The 17,999-nt window shown below is 42.0% G+C and overlaps 1 protein-coding gene across 7 annotated transcripts in view; it reads right to left on the bottom strand.

Moving 5' to 3' along the window:
- Nucleotides 1–17,386, bottom strand: part of LOC124012875 (CUGBP Elav-like family member 3) — a 39,128-nt gene extending 21,742 nt beyond the window's left edge. For 2 of the 7 annotated variants that reach the window (XM_046326888.1, XM_046326887.1), the window contains exons 1-3: nt 16,847–17,381; nt 16,007–16,283; nt 11,536–11,618 (exon numbers count right to left, since the gene is read on the bottom strand). In XM_046326888.1, the coding sequence (XP_046182844.1) occupies nt 11,536–11,618; nt 16,007–16,151 (228 nt within the window). In that variant the 5' untranslated portion in view covers nt 16,152–16,283; nt 16,847–17,381. Of the gene's footprint in view, nt 1–11,535; nt 11,619–16,006; nt 16,284–16,842 lie in introns of all 7 variants that reach the window. The other 5 variants (XR_006834788.1, XM_046326886.1, XM_046326885.1 and 2 more) reach the window with 5 other exon arrangements.
- Nucleotides 17,387–17,999: the final 613 nt, after the last annotated feature.

Here is a 17,999-nt window from a genome sequence, read left to right as displayed (position 1 = left end):
AGGGATGCGTCTTCATTTTTGTAGGTTTAGTCAGTTTAATTCCACCAAAGTGCAATATGTACAGTGGCTTCGGAAAGTATTCAGACCCCTCGACTTTTTCCACATTTTGTTACGTTACAGCATTCTTCTAATATGGATAAAATATTTTTTTCCCTCAGCAATCTACAAACAATACCTCATAATGACAATGTGAAGACAGTTTGCACTGTATGTTTGCACATGTATAAAAAAAACTAAAACAGAAATACCTTATTTACATAAGTATTCAGACCTTTTGCTATGAGACTTGAAATTAAGCTCAGGTGCATCATGTTTTCATTGATCATCCTTGAGCTGTTTCTACAAATACATTTGAGTCCACCTGTGGTAAGTTCAATTGATTGAACATAATTTGGTAAGGCACAAACCTGTGTATATAAGATCCCACAGTTGATAGTGCATATCAGAGCAAATACCAAACCATGAGGTTGAACGAATTGTCTGTAGAGCTCCGAGACAGGATTGTGTCGTGGCACAGATCTGGGGAAGGGTACCAAAACATTCTGCAGCACTAGAGGTCCCAAAGAACACAGTGGCCATTCTTAAATGGAAGAAGTTTGGAACCAGCAAGACTCTTCCGAGAGCTGGGCGCCCAGAAAAACTGAGCAATCGGGGGAGAAGGGCCTTAGTCAGGGAGGTGACCAAGAACCCGATGGTCACTCTTGACAGAGCTCTAGAGTTCCTCTGTGGAGATGGGAGAAACGTCCAGGACAACCATCCCTGCAGCACTCCACCAATCAGGCCTTAATGGTAGAGTGGCCATACGGAAGCCACTCCTCAGTGTAAGTAACTCCCAGCTTGCAGTTTGTCAAAGAAACCTAAAGACCCTCAGACCGTGAGAAACAAGATTCTCTGATCTGATGTTACCGAGATTGAACTCTTTGGCTTGAATGCCAAGTGTCAGATCTGGAGGAAACCTGGAACCATCCCTACGGTGAAGCATGGTGGTGACAGCATCATGCTGTGGCGATGTTTTTCAGCGGTAGGGACTGGGAGACTAGTCAGGATCGAGGCAAAGATGAATGGAGCAAAGTACAGAGAGATCCTTGATGACGACCTGCTCCAGTGAGCTCAGGACCTCAGACTGGGGCAAAGGTTCACCTTCCAACAGGACAACAACCCTAAGCACACAGCCAAGTCAATGCAGGAATGGCTTCGGGACAAGTCTCTGAATGTCCTTGAGTGGCCCAGCCAGAACCCGGACTTGAACCCGGTCAAACATCTCTGGAGAGACCTGAAAATAGCTGTGCAGCAACGCTCCCCACCCAACCTGACAGAGCTTGAGAGGATCTACAGAGAAGAATATGAGAAACTCCCTAAATACAGGTGTGCCAAGCTTGTAGCATTATACCCAAGAAGACTCGATTCTGTAATTGCTGCCAAAGGTGCTTCAACAAAGTACTGAGTAAAGGGTCTGAATACTTTTGTAAATATGATATTTCCGTTTTTAAAATGTTTATAAATTAGCAGACATAAAAAAAAACGTTTTTGCTTCGTCAATATGGGGTATTGTGTGTGGATTAATGAGGGAAAAAATACAATTTATTCAATTTTAGAACAAGGCTGTAACATAACAAAATGTGGAAAAAGTCAAGGGGTCTGAATACTTTCAATTGGATTAAACGCTGGCCTAGTGCGCCTGCCTGAGTTAACAGAGCCTGATGAGTTTTATAATAAGAGCCGTTTTCCACACACAAACACAAACTCGTACCCCCACCCACTCTGTAACAGATGTCTGCATTTAAGATGATTAACGTACTGCCTCGTCCCTCAACCCCCACTGCCACCCGTTGCTCATTATGTCAAACGTCCATTCATTTCTTACCCCCTCACAGTGTTGTGGTACTCGAGACCCTAGAGTACGGTCTACAGACCACATATTTAGTATCTCGGTCTTATCTCGGTGTCGGATACATTTGAACTCGGTCTTGACCCAGGTCTTGACTCAGTCTCGGACAGTGAGGACTGAGGACAGTGAGGAAAACTCAATTATCAGAGCGTAAAACCGCTTCGCCAGGCCAAATATATACATTCCTTTCTTAAAACATTAATATCTTAACAGCCTTTATATATATTATAAACATGTTGCACAGTGACGAACCTATAGGCTTTCAGTGTGTGACAGGCTCATGATTCTGAAAGGACAGCAATCGTAATACCAGCGCACTCATGTAGGAGAGTGCACTTTCTGTAAAACACGAAGGTAATAATAATAATAATAATATATGCCATTTAGCAGACGCTTTTATCCAAAGCGACTTACAGTCATGTGTGCATACATTCTACGTATGGGTGGTCCCGGGAATCGAACCGGTGGTGTAGTGAATGGTAGACGCAGGTATAAACAATATACCCACTTTTTTCAGAGGTTATTGCTTATATTCACTTCTTAATCCATAGTGATGCGTATCAAAGTAGTGTAGTGGAGGAATACGAATGATCAATTATGACGTACAACAGAGACATAATGCACAAAGTAACCTACACAATTGTAAAGCACGTGGAATATATTCACATGCGGACCACACGTTTCAACGGAATGTCATCTGCAGGCAGCAAGAGTGGGCAGCTCTCAACTGTTTTTTTTTTTGCTTGGAACTGCTCACAGAAGAATGACATCGGTAGCCGGTCGGGTAGGAAAGACGTTTAAATTTACGATATCCAGTGGTGACCGGTCATTCGGTGTTTTGAGCCCCACCTGTTTAGCTTGCCTGTTTTGCATGTTACTTTGGCATTAATACCTGTCTCATATCAGTTTGCAAACAATGTAAAATACAATAATCATCATTGAGTTAATAAAGCTGTGTCTCTTTTTTTCTTTCTTGAGTAAGGCAGCTCCAAAATGCAGTTGTTTCAGCCTAGCTCAGTGCTTTCTGTGGCAGTGGGGCATCCAGCGGAAAATTTGGAGCTTATGGGGTTGGTAATGTTTTCTAGTTGTGCTGTGATTGGCTCAGTGTTCTGTCACTCATGGGGACACTACATCACCGCCAAGTCTAAGTGTAAGGCTTGAAAATTCAAAACCCTTGGATGCTGCTATAGAGTTACATTAGAAGTACCCATCCAATAAGGCTCAAGGTCATTGGCCACAGATAAAATGACGTCAAATCACGTTATATCTACAGTAGCTTAGATTGGACTAATCATGTCAACATCATGCTTTATAAATCTTAGCTAGCAGTCATCATCATGAATCAAGCCGACAATCTACTGGCAAATCCTTTTCAATCCTTGTCATATGAAGATAAATAATTAAGGGACATTTTAGATCAAATGTATCAAACAATAAGTTGGAAATTGGAAGGATCAGTGGCTGACTGCAAAGCAATCACTAGCCTGCTATTCAGTGGAGTGGGTGTGTGGTCCCAAGTCTGGGTTTAAGGGTTTCTTTCGCAAGCTTAAAAGGGTAAACATTCAACATTGGCCATGCTGTCAATCCAGCATGACTTCTGCTCGCTCAAAACAACTGGAAACTCGGAACTGGGAAATCTGATTACAGTGCGTTAAAAACAACTGGGAACTCCGAAAAAACGAACTCCGACTGGGAAAATACGTTTGAACGGTCATCCAACTCGGAATTGCAAGTCGGGAACTCGGGCCTCTTTCTAGAGCTCCGACCGACCTGAAGATCATTGACGTCATCATGATTTGACCTGAGTTCCCAGTTGTCTTGAAAGAACCATAAATCCAGAGAATGCCAGACTTTAATGACAATGTTTGATGACAAAATATGCCCACGAAGGACCGCCATGCCACCTTCCTGTTCAAGTGAGCACAACAAGGTGAGTCCAAAAATGTATTGTATCCTGCTATATAAATGATGTAACATGTATACTGTAGCTAAGAAAGGAATACAAAGGGAATGTTATGTTGTAAAGCTGTTAGGCGTTGGTGGTTCATATGTAGCCTATAGCATATGTAGCCTATAGCCTATAGCCTAGAGAAATGTCATCATCGAATATTGTAAGAGCTTTCTTTGTCTGTTTTATGTGCCCACTTTATTTATCCTACGGTTTTGACTTGGTGTACAGGGAGAATACTGTAAGAACGGCCCATGTTATGAATCCTGTCACTGTACATTACAGGTGCTGAATAAATAGTTATATTGACTACGTCTGTCCTAGCTTGCTCATTAATGTCTTAATCAAAATTACGGATTGCCTCTTATCCGCTCGTCGTCCCCTTATGCCATAGTGTGTACATCTCAATTGTCAGTAGAAACCACATTGTTTAAGCAAGTCAGCCATATCTGCTGTTTTTTTTTAAAGGCAGTAAATGAGGCTGAATGAACTGTTTCGCTGCCAGACAAGGCTCTGCTGATAGCCAGGTGTAGCAGTGGTAAGGTGTTGGGACTGCTGTTGAGACAGCTTTATGTAGGCCGTAACAGTTTGTGGGCACTGTTTGTCACCGTTTTAGTGCAATTAATGTATTGTTTAGTGTTGTGCTGTGGCTTTGCTGGCATGCATTCATTTTTTTGTTTTTTTGTTTGCCCAACCAAGATTTACATGCTAAAAATTGCCAGTGATGATATCTACCAGTAAATGCTAACTAAGGCAACAATGGGTTTTCAAGTGTTGGTTAGTAGGCTATTTGTGATGCGCAACTGTCATCATGTGCTGTTTGCATCAGTGGCGTGGACATGGTTTAAGCATTGTTGTGGACTTAGACCATCACACCATATTTTTTCTATAAATTAAGAAGTGTGATTTTGAAAGTGAAAATCTGAAAAATTGATAAGCAAACTCATAATTTTGGGGGGCAAAATTAGAGTATACCCTCTTCTCCAGGCTCCACGACACTTCTGCATAGGACCGATGGAAAGACAGCAGTCACACACAGCATGATGTTAAATCACCACTACACCACTGCATAGGGCTGATGGACAGACAGCAGTCACACACAGCATGGTGTTATTAAAGCACTACTACACCACTGCATAGGGCCAATGGAAAGACAGCAGTCACACACAGCATGATGTTAAATCACCACTACACCACTGCATAGGGCCGATAGAAAGACAGCAGTCACACAGCATGATGTTAAAGCACCATTACACCACTGCATAGGGCTGATGGAAAGACAGCAGTCACACACAGCATGATGGTATTAAAGCACCACTACACCAATGCATAGGGCCGATGGAAAGACATCAGTCACACACAGCATGATGTTAAAGCACTACTACACCACTGCATAGGGCCGATGGAAAGACAGCAGTCACACACAGCATGGTGTTATTAAAGCACCACTACACCACTGCATAGGGCCAATGGAAAGACAGCAGTCACACACAGCATGATGTTAAAGCACCACCACATAGGGCCGATGAAAAGACAGCAGTCACACACAGCATGATCTTAAAGCACCACTACACCTCTGCATGGAAAGGGCACAGCATGATGTTAAAGAAAGAATGACAGCAGTCACACACAGCATGATGTTAAAGCACCACCACATAGGGCCGATGAAAAGACAGCAGTCACACACAGCATGATCTTAAAGCACCACTACACCTCTGCATAGGGCCGATGGAAAGACAGCAGTCACACACAGCATGATGTTAAAGCACCACTACACCTCTGCATAGGGCCGATGGAAAGACAGCAGTCACACACAGCATGATGTTAAAGCACCACTACACCTCTGCATAGGGCCGATGGAATGACAGCAGTCACACACAGCATGGTGTTAAATCTCCACTACACCACTGCATAGGGCCGATGGAAAGACAGCAGTCACACAAAGCATGATGTTATTAAAGCACCACTGCATAGGGCCGATGGAAAGACAGCAGTCACACACAGCATGATGGTATTAAATCACCACTACACCACTGCATAGGGCCGATGGAAAGACAGCAGTCACACAGCATGATGTTAAAGCACCACTACACCACTGCATAGGGCCGATGGAAAGACATCAGTCACACACAGCATGATGTTAAATCACCACTACACCACTGCATAGGGCCGATGGAAAGACAGCAGTCACACAGCATGATGTTAAAGCACTACTACACCACTGCATAGGGCCGATGGAAAGACAGCAGTCACACACAGCATGATGTTAAATCACCACTACACCTCTGCATAGGGCTGATGGAAAGACAACAGTCACACACAGCATGGTGTTATTAAAGCACTACTACACCACTGCATAGGGCCAATGGAAAGACAACAGTCACACACAGCATGGTGTTATTAAAGCACTACTACACCACTGCATAGGGCCAATGGAAAGTCAGCAGTCACACACAGCATGGTGTTATTAAAGCACTACTACACCACTGCATAGGACCAATGGAAAGTCAGCAGTCACACACAGCATGGTGTTAAATCACTACTACACCACTGCATAGGGCCAATGTAAAGACAACAGTCACACACAGCATGGTGTTATTAAAGCACTACTACACCACTGCATAGGGCCAATGGAAAGACAGCAGTCACACACAGCATGATGTTAAAGCACCACTACACCACTGCATAGGGGTGATGGAAAGACAGCAGTCACACACAGCATGATGTTAAAGCACCACTACACCACTGCATAGGGCCAATGGAAAGACAGCAGTCACACACAGCATGATGTTAAAGCACCACTACACCACTGCATAGGGGTGATGGAAAGACAGCAGTCACACACAGCATGATGTTAAAGCACCACTACACCACTGCATAGGGGTGATGGAAAGACAGCAGTCATACACAGCATAATGTTAAATGATAAGCAGTCCATAAACTCTGACGTAGGTCGCAATCATAATACAAAAATACAACCATTAAGCATTTCCCAATCAAAATGTACAATTATTACATCCCATTGCAAAACAGATTTCTCATTTAGCACACAAAGTACCCGGTGAGATAAAGTTTAAAGTGGAACTGACAGCGTTTTAACTACAAACAGACAATAATATTCAAAAAATATCAAATTCCCAGTTTATGCTACAAAACCAACTTAAGACGTTTTAAAAATAGGTTCTATTTGACTCAACATTCCATGACGTACGCTAAGTCATTGTTGGCAGAATAGATGGATGCATTATTGTATTATTAATATAATTCACCAATACATTTCTTGGTTGTCCAAAAAATATTGCTATCAGGTTGTAAATCACAGCTGGCCTGGTACATTGTTTGCTGCCTCCATTTGGGATGCACTGTTTCAGTTTCAATGACTCAATATTCTGGACAAAAATAGACAAATGTATCTAAGGCTGGGAATGTCAATACAATCAAACTAAGATGAGAAAAAATAAAGACCTTCCTGACCTCTCAGAGGGGATCAGCAGGCATTTCAGATTACTCTGACGTTTTTCTTGCGCTGAACCTAATGATTTATGAAAACTTGCTTGGTGGGTCGATGTCCTCATTACGGTTTTACAGACGTGTTTGATACGTTATTTGCACACTTTATTTGAATATTTATGAAATGCACAGTGTTATATTTGGTAACAGTTACTTGTTTTCTCTTGACTCCAACCCCATTCGATGCATGGATGTGGTTGTAGCAATTTCTACATAAGGGTGTTAATGAAAAAAACTCACAAAAGCTCTGACGAAGGCTGATATGTAAGAGCTTATTAAAGAGCAGTGATATTAGCAAGAGCAGTGTGCGGGTTTCTTATTTTTTCTCATCTTATTCAACCAGGCACCTACAACAAAGACAGCTCAGATGCGCGAGTGCCTTTTGAATACAATCAAACTAACAAGGGCAATGATCACAAGTCAGTCATAATTTGGCTAATATGCTAGTGTATCTATTTATGTAGCAAGCTAAAATTAGGGAGCCTAACATTAGCAAGATAGCTAGCTGCTAGTAGGATGTCATGTCATGCCCTCATATCGTTTTTCAGTGGCTATACACAGCTAGAGATCCAGGTGTCATTTGGTTAGCTAGCAAAAACTTGAATGACTGTTATCCAGTTAGCATATCTCGGTGTTAACCCTGTCCAACAAAAACTGAAGAGATTAAATTAGATCATTGAAAAAATAATATTATTATTTTTATTATTATAATCATTATTTTATAAATCCTTAGCCCTTCTTTGAAGGCCAATTGTCCCCGAATGTGTTTGGGTTGGTAATAATTTGTAGAGTGGCTCTATTGTCCCTCAACATGCCTTTATTCACTATTCTGAATGTCTAAAGAATCCACATGTTGTTCTGAAATATGAACACAGAAATACTGGACATTTTGAACTCTTATTATAGTGGTGATGTGACAAAATTACAACATGGTCTTGAATTGGACTCGCATTTTTCTGGTCTCGGTTTTGACTCTGTCTCACACCCCTTTGTCCCATTCCCGGTCCCGGTCTTGACTGGGACTTGATTTGCGTCGGTCTTGGTCTTGAATTGGTCTCGCTTTAGGTGGTCTCAAACACAACACTGCCCCCTCCCCCACCCTTCTACCCATACCCCCCACCATTCATCCAATTTCTCTTCAATTCACACCCATTTACCTTCCTCATAAATTGAATCTATTCTACATTCATCACAACACTCTCCTCAAGTGACAGTTGTTGAGCCTTTCTACAGTGCGGTGAGTTTTTACGATATCTGTACCATCCCTTGGCTTGCACAAATTGATATCAGTGTATAATGATATGCATATAAATGTGCAAATGTAACACACACACACACGCACACTTTGATAGATCAATCAGACATGTGTGCTCAGATATGCATGCATTATTATAATCATCCCTGCTCAGACTACTCACTGCTTTTTATGCTTACACACATGGACACACAGCACATAGAACAAATAGGCTATCCTCACAGGCATGCTGTGTGCATGCTCAATTGTTAGTGTTACAAATGACTTCATTTTCAGACTATTCACAAAATAATGCGTCTGACTTGTCATGGCAGAGTAAATGTCAAGCTTAGTCAGATGTTCCAACTAAATATTTTTTAGGGATAAGGTATTTTCTTTATAAAGATCTTTAAAAAAAAGCTCTGACAAAGCTAAATAAACTAAAGTGATACTGGCAAGAGCAGTGTGCAAGTTTTTATTCCTTTTATCTTTAACTTCAACCCAGATCTCTGGATGTTTTATTCCCCTTCAGCAAATCAAGTCAGTCTGAACACCTGCCCTCCCCCTCCCCCACTAAACACACATACAGCTTACATCCTCCTCACACATGTACAATCTCACTGTGCCTTACACACGCACACGCACACACACACACACACACGCACACACGCACACACACACACACACACACACACACACACACACACACACACACACACACACACACACACACACACACACACACACACACACACACACACACACACACGCACAATCTCTGGAGACATGCCCCAGCAATACATACAGAAACATTAAGTGTATACACATTTCATTATTCAAAACTAGTCCTAAAATATTGGAATATCATTCACAGGCAGATTTGATTAAATCCATCATTACCTGGTTATTTCTGATTCTGATTTCTGATTTCAGTGAAGCAGAGATACACTATCATAATAAAGAATTGAAACAAGCATTTGACCCTTATCAGTAGGGATGACCATTGTGAAAGCACATCTCTAACTCTGATAGAGATAGAGGGGATAGAGGAGAGGAGGTCTATAGGTTACATTTTTGGGAATGGGATAGCAATTTTCAAATTGGCCCATTTCATGTCTGTGTAGTCATGTTTATCTGCCCAGACTTTTACCTGTCTCAAGCCACTGTAGTAGAGATGTTGACCAGACACACCGGGATGGCAACAAAACAGAATTCAGACAGCAAGGGATAGCAGCGGGGAGATGGAGAGATAAAGATAGAGCAGACAGGAAGACACAAGTACAAGATGGGCAAAGGAGGAGAGAGAGTACAGCTGCAGATTCTTCTTTGTGCGTCTTTTTCCCCTCAATGTCTACAACCTCTCTCTTCCTCCGTGTGCAAATGTGTTTTGACACCATTCCTCTGCCTCCATGTCGGTGAGCTTTGAGACATTGTCTCTCACCTGAAATTAAACACACGGCCAGGTGCCACTCAGATCACACCATCTGTTCATCCCGCCCTCCCTCCCTCCCTTTCACCTTTCCCCCCCTCTCCTTCTTACTTCTATATCTGCTTTTAGGACGCAGCTTGTGTATAGTGAGGACAACTAAAAACCTTAACATTTTCCACCATGGCAGGCAGTGTATAGCTCACTAGATACAAAGGGACGTTGAATATAAATGCACAGGGAGAAAGATAATGACATGATTCAGATTTATGTATTCAGAAGCGCATTGGTGTATTCCCGTCTTTCAATTACTTTCATGTAATTTCTTTGTAGCGTCAGTGACAAGAGGATGGTGAAGTTAATTCTCTGGCAGTGCAGGTGGTATTAGATGATGATTACACCACAGCTGGTAATTGGGGTGAGGATACTACTTGTCTAGGGGGTGGTAGTCAGTGTGTAGCCAAGGAGGTGGTTTTCATCATTGCAGAGGTTAAGATAGGGGACACGAGGGGGCGGTTGTAGAAGACTTGGGTGAGGAGGTCTGGGAGGGGAGTCACTGGGGAGACGGAAGAGAAGGTTTAGCGATGGGGAACCTGCCTGCTGATCTCCTCTGAGAGGTCAGGAGGGTCAGCCTAATAATATGATTTATATTGCTGCTAGTGCTAATTACCTCTCTGGCTTCCAGACGCCCCTACTAAAACCCATACTCCCTCACTGTCTCAGCGTACCAGTAAGCATTAAAACCTAACAAAGAATACAACTCAGTAAACCTTAATAAAAAGAAGAGGGAGATCAGAGGAAAATATTCAGAGACTGAGTGAAGGAGGACCAGAACCCTATAGGCCCTGGTCAAAGTTAGTGCACTATATAGGGAATAGCATTTGGAACATAATACTAGTCTGTTTCTATAGAGACTGCAGAGAGAGAATGCCTGTCACCTCATAATCTGCTCCATAAATGTCACTTGGCAGCACACTTGCTGCGTGGTTATGCTCATCAAGCTGCTCTAACGTTGATTTGAATGTGTGACGAGAAAGAGAGAGAGAGAGAGAGAGAGAGAGAGAGAGAGAGAGAGAGAGAGAGAGAGAGAGAGAGAGAGAGAGAGAGAGAGAGAGAGAGAGAGAGAGAGAGAGAGAGAGAGAGAGAGAGAGAGAGAGAGAGCAGGATGACTAAGGCACTGACTGGATGCATCATGTACAGGGAATATAGGAAAGCCACCTCTGACCTTCCTCTTGGGCATATCAACTCAAAGGGAAATGGAGCTCACATGTCAGAGTGAGTTAGTTTTTCTGTGGCACACTGTTGTGTGTCTGTGTGTGTAGTTCAGTGAGGTAGAATGCCACTTGTTCCGCATTTTGCTCATGGGAGTGTCCGAGTCCCAAATGCGACCCGGTCTTTCTATGTAGTACTAGTGCACTCATTTTGACCAGGGCCCATAAGGCTCTAGCCAATAGTGAACTACATAGGGAATAGGGTGCCATTTGGAACTCCACCAGTGTGTGCTGTTGAACGTCAGAGAGGGCACTCACCCCTGGTAGCGTCTTCTGCTCGTGCAGTGCATTCTGAGCTTTGAGTGCAGACTCTCGTTCACAGTATGTCAGGAAGGCACAGCCTGGGGTAGGATTGAGGGTACAGTATACCATTAAACATAGGATGTATTTGTATACTGTGATACAACAGTGGACAAAGAGAAATTGCAGCAGGTTGCACTGTTATTTTAAAGGGGAAGTTGTTGTTTTTCAACCAATTCTCTATTTTTTATGTAAATGGCATGTTAAAGAAGGGTCCAGACACCTTTTTGGTTATTTCCCATTTTTGAAAAACTTACCCCAAACAGCAAATCACTTCCTCATCCTTTGTGTAATTTGGAGTACCCAGAAAAAAACATTAACAAAGGCTCCAAAAACACCCAAATACGGTGCCTTCAGAAAGTATTCACACGACTTGACTTTTTCCACATTTTATTGTGTTACAGGCTGAATTTAAAATTGATAGTAGTGTTGATTCGAGTTTTGAATGACGACGTCATCTCTGTACCACACATACAGATAATTGTAAGGTCCCTCAGTCGAGCAGTGAATTTCAAACACAGATTCAACCACAAAGACCAGGGAGGTTTTTCAATGCCTCGCAAAGAAGGGCACCTATTGGTAGATGAGTAAAAATTTAAAAAGAAGACATTGAATACTTCTTTGAGCATGGTGAAGTTATTAATTACACTTTGGATGGTGTATCAATACACCCAGTCACGACAAAGATAAAGGCATCCTTCCTAACTCAGTTGCAGGAGAGGAAGGAAACTGCTCAGGGATTTCACCATGAGGCCAATGGTAACTTTAGAACAGTTACAGAGTTTAATTGCTGTGATAGGAGAAAAATTGAGGTTGGATAAACAACATTATAGTAAAAAAAGATATATTTTAATTGAACCTTTATTTAACTAGGCAAGTCAGTTAAGAACAAATTCTTATTTACAATGATGGCCTACCGGTGAACAGTGGGTTAACTGCCTTGTTCAGGGGCAGAATGACAGATTTGTACATTGTCAGCTCGGGGATTCGATCCAGCAACCTTTCGGTTACTGGCCCAACGCTCTAACCTGCCGCCCCTGAGTTACTCATATAGTTACTCCAATACTAACCTAAATGATAGAGTGAAAAGAAGGAAGCCCGTATAGAATAAAAAAAATTCCACTGCAAAAAATGTGGCAAAGAAATTAACTTTATGTTCTGAATACAAAGTGTTACAGTATGTTTGGGGCAAATCCAACACAACACGGAGTGCCACCCGTCACATTTTCAAGCATGGTGGGGGCTGCATCATGTTATGGGTATGATTGTCATCGGCAAGGACTGCAGAGTTTTTTAGGATAAAAAAAATTGAATAGAGCTAAGCACATGCATAATCCAAGAAGAAAATCTGTTTCAGACACTAGGAGACAAATTCACCTTTTTCCAGGACAATAACCTAAAACACAAGGCCAAATATACACTGGAGTTGCTTTTACCAAGATGACATTTCTGAGTGGCCTAGTTACAGCTCTTACTTAAATCAGCTTGAAAATCTATGGCAAGACATGAAAATGGCTGTCTAGCAATGATCAACAACCAACCTGACAGAGCTTGAAGAATTTTATAAAGAATAATGTGCAAATATTGTACAATCCAGGTGTGATAAGCTCTTAGAGACTTACCCAGAAAGACTCAGCTGTAATCGCTGCCAAGGGTGATTCTAACATGTATTGACTCAGGGGTGTGAATTCTTAAGTAAATTAGATATTTCTGTATTTCCTTTTGCAAAGATTTCTAAAAATGGGTTTTCACTTTTTCAACAACCTGAAAATAATATATAAATATATATATATATATATATATATATATATATATATATATATATATATATATATACACTAAATAATATATATATATATTATAACATAGTTTTTGTGTCTCAAAATCATTGTAATCTGGTTAATGTTAAAAATCTAAATGAAAATTATTCAAATATAAAATTCAACCAGAGAGCCCACTTAGGTCATGGGAAAAGGTTGCATTTGACCGTTGCACTTGAATCATTCCCACGGTGATGGCTAGGCCTGCTACGCTATAACATCACACACTATTGCAGAGACTTTGATAATACAGGCCGGAATTGATTTGTTGAAAACAATGTGTGGGGAGGCAGAGGCACAGAAACTCACATCAATACCTTTGTCAGATAACACTGTTAAATGAAGAATTTATGCTATTGAGGAAACTGACTGAACAACTCAAAAACTCCCCAGCTTATGCTCGCCAAATGGACGTTAGCTGTGAGGGCTGAGATGCTCATGCATTGACTTTTGTCAGGGGATGCTATTTGTCTGGGGAAGCTATTTACGAGGACATATTGTTCTGTCTCACGATTCCCGAGCATGAAACGATATAGGGGATGCTGCGTGGCTATATTGACGAAAAACAGATTACATATGGGATCGAATGGTGGGCTTTTGCGCAGATGGGGTTTCATCTATGGCGGGCAGGCAGGCCGGCCTCTGCACTCTAGTTATGAATGTGTCTCCCTCTGCCATATGGACGCGTTCTATGATACACAGAGAGCAACTGGCGGCAAAAGAGCTGAGCACAGAACTGGGGGATGTACTGCTGCAAGTAACTTCAATTGTAAACTACATCAAACCACATCCACTGCACGCACGCCTGTTTGCAAAACTATGTGGAGATGTGGGATCAGAGCATGACAATGTTCCATTCCACACCAAGGCTTGGATGTTATTGAGGGGCAATTTTGGAAAGATTTTTCGCATTGAGAGAGGAACTGTTGTTTTTCCACAGTATATGTAAATGCGCCTTGGCATAGATTCCACAAGCGTCTGGCAAGAGCAGTGTGCAAGCACCCCATGCTTTCATTATCCTTTGTATCACTCATTTACTCAAGTGATTCCTTTATTTTGGCCTGTAGAATGGACAGAGAAGTATCGCTCGAGATGAAACAAAAATGGAAAATACAATTTCATGACACAACATCTAAAGACCTGCATCACTACACAGAACTTTGCCAAGGACATATTTGGGTGTTTTTGGAGCTTTTGCTCATGTTTTTTCAGGGCCCCCCATACTAGAGAAAGGGGGATACCTAGCCAGTATGTCACGCCCTGACCTTAGAGATCCTTATTATTCTCTGTGTTTGGTTAGGTCAGGGTGTAAATCGGGTGGGAAATTCTATGTTTTCTGTTTCTTTGTTTTTGGCTGAGTGTGGTTCCCAATCAGAGGCAGCTGTCTATCGTTGTCTCTGATTGGGGATCATACTTAGGCAGCCCTTTTTCTCACCATTTGGTTGTGGGATCTTGTTTTCTGTTTAGTTACTGTTGCCTGAAAGAATTCAGTGTTTTTGTTATTTTGTTTGAGTGTTTTTTAAATTAAAATCATGAACACTTTCCACGCTGTGCTTTGGTCTACTCTTTCTAGCACCAACGAGAGCTGTTACACAGGACAACTTAATGCATTTAACCCCTCAAAAAATGTGAGATCACAAAAAAGGTGTCACACCCTAATCTGTTTCCCTTGTCTTTGTGCTTGTCTCCACCCCCATCCAGGTGTCACCCATCTTCCCCACTATCCCCTGTGTATTTATACCTGTGTTCTCTGTTTGTCTGTTGCCAGTTCGTTTTGTTAGTGAAGCCTACCAGTGTTTGTTCCCCTGCTCCTGTCTGTTCTTGCTCCTGTTTTCTAGTCCTTTCTGGTTTTGAACGTTCTGCCTGCCCTGACCCTGCCTGCCATTCTATACCATGCCCTACCTCACTGGATTATTGACCTCTGCCTGCCCTGACCCTGAGACTGCCTGCCATTCTGGACCTTTTGCACCCCATCTGGATTACTGACCTCTGACTGCCTTTGACCTGTTGTTTGCCTGCCCACGTACTAAAAATAAACGGTGGTTTCTTCGACATTGTCTGCATCTGGGTCATACTTGAAACCTGATAAAAGGTATCTGGACCATTCTATAACATGCCATTTACATCAAAAATAGAGATTTGGTATAAAAAAAGAGAACTTATTCTCTATAATGACACCCTATTCCCTATATTGAGCACTACTTTTAACCTGAGCCTTCTAGGTCCTGGTCAAAAGTAGTGCAATACATATGGAATAGGGTGCCATTTGAGACGTAACCCATTGGGTCAGCTGGTCCAAAGACAAGCTGGCAGGTGCACTTATGAAACACATTTATTTTGTAGGCTGGCCATATCTGCCAGTGGCAATACACCTGTTACATAGATAGCATAGCCTAAATACCCTCAATCATATAGCCTAAACAATGTCTCATGCCTGACAGCTGGACTATGCATTGTAATTTACAGTAAATGTCCATACTAAGGAAATAGGGATTCAATGCACAGTGTGGGAGACAACGTATTTCTATAGAACTGTGCATTATATAATCAAGTATTTCCCGTGCGCTCTACAGCATAGCCTACACAGTAATTGTTTCCTTTCCCCTTACCTTTGTGCATCCCCGTGTATTTGTCCTTTATCACCGTCAACTCATAGATCTTCCCGAACTGTTCAAAGATGGGTTTCAAGTCCTTCTCCTCAAGATTTCGGGGTATCTGCCCGATGAAGAGCTTGATTGCATCGGCCTCCTTCATTGAGACAGTGTGGGATTGGAGCAACCCGTTGCGCACCGAGGATGGACACTGAAAAGGTGGTGAGAGGGAGCAGGAAGAACCTATAGCTCTTTGGACGAGTTAGAGATGACGGGGGAAAAATTCAACTCCGTCCTGGAGACGAGGAGAGGGACGATAGAGGAACAGATGAGAAGAAGAGCTCTAGACTAAATTATTAATTCATTCTTAAATGTAAAATAACTTTCATTTTCTTTACAATTTTTGAAGAGCAGGAGCAATCTGGTGTAGGCTGACTAACAAAAACATCACGGTCACCAGTTGGTATAGCTATGCAAAATATCTTGGAATCTTGAAATTATAATGAATTGCAATTGTTTTTACCTATAATGTTTTGTAATCTGTCCCCAAATTTGATAAATTGATTATAACCAATTATGTTCTGACTCAGATATATATATATATATATACACACACATACATATTTGTTTAAATATTTACATGAATGCAAATAAACATAGACATCGAAGTAGCCTACTCCTTTGTTCAACCGTCTATCGGTCTAAACTGCTGGTTTAAACCCATAGGCTATACTGTCACGTTGTGTCAACGTATAGCCTCTTCGGTCCCTTTGTCAAGATGGGGTGACAATAACAATGACTTGAACATAATCTGTAATTTTACACCACGTCAATAGGACAACAAAAATAATCACCTACTATTTATCTATGATCCTCCTTCGTCTTAAGGTTCGTTGCTAGCTGAATCCCCCCTTTCTCCTCTGTCCCCTATCAAATCGGGTTTCTTTTCGGTTAATCGGGTTTCTTTTCGGTGTGTGTCTATTCTCCAGTTCAATTCATTTGTCTAATGTAGGACCCCTCGGATTCCGTGCCTTGACAAGTTACCCCCAAAAGAGCGCACGTAACAAATCGAGCGACGTCCTTCTTTATCTATTAACATGTGCATGTGATGCTTTACCCAGTAGTTTTTTAGGTGTTATTTGTGTACAAACCCTGTTTACCACATTAAATACACACAAATTAGGATTTTATATAATAATGACAACCTCTGGGATTATTCAAGCGGTTGGTGGTTATCAGGATAGACTCCCTATGATCCAACACAGGAAATGGGCGGTTATTGCTGCCGCTCGCTTCGGCATTGGCTGGCTCTCTGTCTGTCTACTTAGTTGCATTTGACGTCGTAAGCCGGTGTCTCCCTCCCGTCGATCTATTGCTGCCAAAGGGCAAGGGTTCGGGTCTGAAAGCGCGCTTTTGACTGCAACTACAGTATTGCTTCCGTACTGCAGGTTAACTGAATTATGGATGTTTAAGACAATTCACATGTATTACCCTATAGAGAAGTAAGAGAGATATAGTCCCAACGATGCCAGAGATGCGACCCAGTCGTTAAATATTTTTGTTCTAACGGTGCGTTCGTAAATTCCCTCTGGAGTGCCAGAGAGTGCTCAGGGTGCGCTCTGGGCATTCGTAAATTCTGAGAGTTGTCAGATTGTCCCTTCTTACATTCAGAGCGCACACTGGATGTGGACACTGGCCGAGTAGGGTTGACCCGAGCGTTCTGACCTCAACCGCAGTCAAGCACCCAAGCTAACTGGCTAACGTCGGCTAGCTTGCTACATACTTCCAGACACAAATGAGAGAACACCTCACTCTGACCACTTTACTCACCCTAGAGGTAGTCAGGCTGTTATCAAGCTATCTAGAGCATTGGTGACTGTAAGTAACTATGCTACTGGCAACAATTTAATTGTTTTTTTTCCTAGTGTTAACTGACACCGGTCATATGTTTGTAAATTCATCAATTAAAGGCCCTACATGGTCAATCCAAAAACTGCAGTGGCCATACAGT

Source organism: Oncorhynchus gorbuscha, linkage group LG24 (genome assembly GCF_021184085.1).
Source record: "Oncorhynchus gorbuscha isolate QuinsamMale2020 ecotype Even-year linkage group LG24, OgorEven_v1.0, whole genome shotgun sequence".
In the NCBI taxonomy this organism is placed as follows: domain Eukaryota; kingdom Metazoa; phylum Chordata; class Actinopteri; order Salmoniformes; family Salmonidae; genus Oncorhynchus; species Oncorhynchus gorbuscha.
This window is presented reverse-complemented; position numbering and strand designations above follow the sequence as displayed.